The sequence below is a fragment of the Penaeus monodon genome, chromosome 27 (assembly GCF_015228065.2).
Source record: "Penaeus monodon isolate SGIC_2016 chromosome 27, NSTDA_Pmon_1, whole genome shotgun sequence".
Lineage (NCBI taxonomy): Eukaryota > Metazoa > Arthropoda > Malacostraca > Decapoda > Penaeidae > Penaeus > Penaeus monodon.
Genome location: NC_051412.1, coordinates 25,420,503 through 25,421,978, shown reverse-complemented (window position 1 = coordinate 25,421,978; position 1,476 = coordinate 25,420,503). Strand labels below are relative to the sequence as shown.

Below are 1,476 nucleotides of genomic sequence, written 5' to 3'. Positions count from 1 at the left end.
CAGAGAATGCAATATGTTAATATTTTGCCAAGTAATGTTTTATTTCATATATAATATTTTCATACAGCATCCTGAAGGACCTGCCAAATGCTTACCTGCCCATGCTGTGGTTCGAGGAGAAGGCTGAAATGCCCCCAGACATGGCTCCTTCAATCAAAACTCTTCTCTTCCTCTTAAACACTCCAACATTAACCATTGTCTGGTCTCTGTTAGTGGCTATTGGTGTCATAGTGGTGATTGGCATTCTGCTGGACCACTGGCGACGACATCGGGCATACGATCCACTCCTTGATCCTTTAATGTAACAAAGAGTGAGAATCCTTATAAATGACTTGATGTAAGAGCAGAAAGTCTCTTTGATATGAAGGAATTTTGCCTATTTATGCTGTGACAATTTTCAAACCAGTATTTTTTTTATAAATTAACATTTACCAATTTTTGTAAGGCTCTGTCTTTGGATGGAGAAACTTAGTAAGGAATCTTTAGAATTGTATTTTTAATGCAAATGTTATGTATATTACTAGAGCAAATAAAAACCTAGTTAAAAGAAAGGGGTGAAAAAAGGAAACGTTTGCAATGTTCGGTCACAAATTTGAATTGTTACATGCAAATGGGATGAAAGAGGCTTTTTCTCAAGTGTTTTGTACATCATATGTAACCAATGAGTGTTTAGCACATGTGATATTTGTTATGTAAGTGATATGACTTAACTACATTTGTGGCATATTGAGTCAAGTGAGTGTGAAAGCAGATTCATTGTTATTTGTGAAATATAAAGATTATTAAACAATTTCTTGTACTTTAACATATATAAAGAATGGTTGTTAGTGTTTAGTACTTTAGAGATATCTGAGTACATGTCTGAATGTCAGTCTAGTCAAGACTATACAGTGTCTCCAAATCACCATGATTTATACACACTTTTATACTAAAGGTTAATGCATTTATTCATAAAAGTATATTATACATTCTAATTGTTTTATTTACATATTGGTGTTTTAAACATAGAAAATGTGTATACTTAATGGATCCCATTAATATTGTCAAAAGATCTAGGTAATAAGAATTTAAGGAAATGTTGAATATTGTGATATTACTTTTTTAGGTAAAATTATCTAATTAACCCATTATAGGAAAGACCCCATGGTAATTGATTAATAAAAAAAAGATTGACATTGTAAGACAAACTTATAAACCCATTTTATAACTTGCCATTCCAATGTATTAGGCTATGCCAAGCCTTCTGTCTATTGCTCTGGCAAATGTTGACATAGCAAAGAATTTTAAGGACTCAAATGAAGGAACTACTTTTGACTTTGATGAAGTAGTGTTTATAGGGGTGCTGTTTCATGTGGTAAAAGTATGCATATCATTAGTTTGATTGTAAAAAGTGAATTGCATGAGAAAATAAACCTTGATTTCATGGGGAATTAATTACTGAAAACTGTACAGAGGAAATTGGCATACAAGACAAAT

At 32.1% G+C, this 1,476-nt stretch overlaps 1 protein-coding gene across 1 annotated transcript in view; it reads left to right on the top strand.

Moving 5' to 3' along the window:
• Positions 1-969, top strand: part of LOC119590723 (protein croquemort-like) — a 15,083-nt gene extending 14,114 nt beyond the window's left edge. Inside the window, exon 12 of the mRNA XM_037939411.1 lies at positions 68-969. Within this exon, the coding sequence (XP_037795339.1) occupies positions 68-305 (238 nt within the window). The 3' untranslated portion in view covers positions 306-969. The remainder of the gene's footprint in view (positions 1-67) is intronic.
• Positions 970-1,476: the final 507 nt, after the last annotated feature.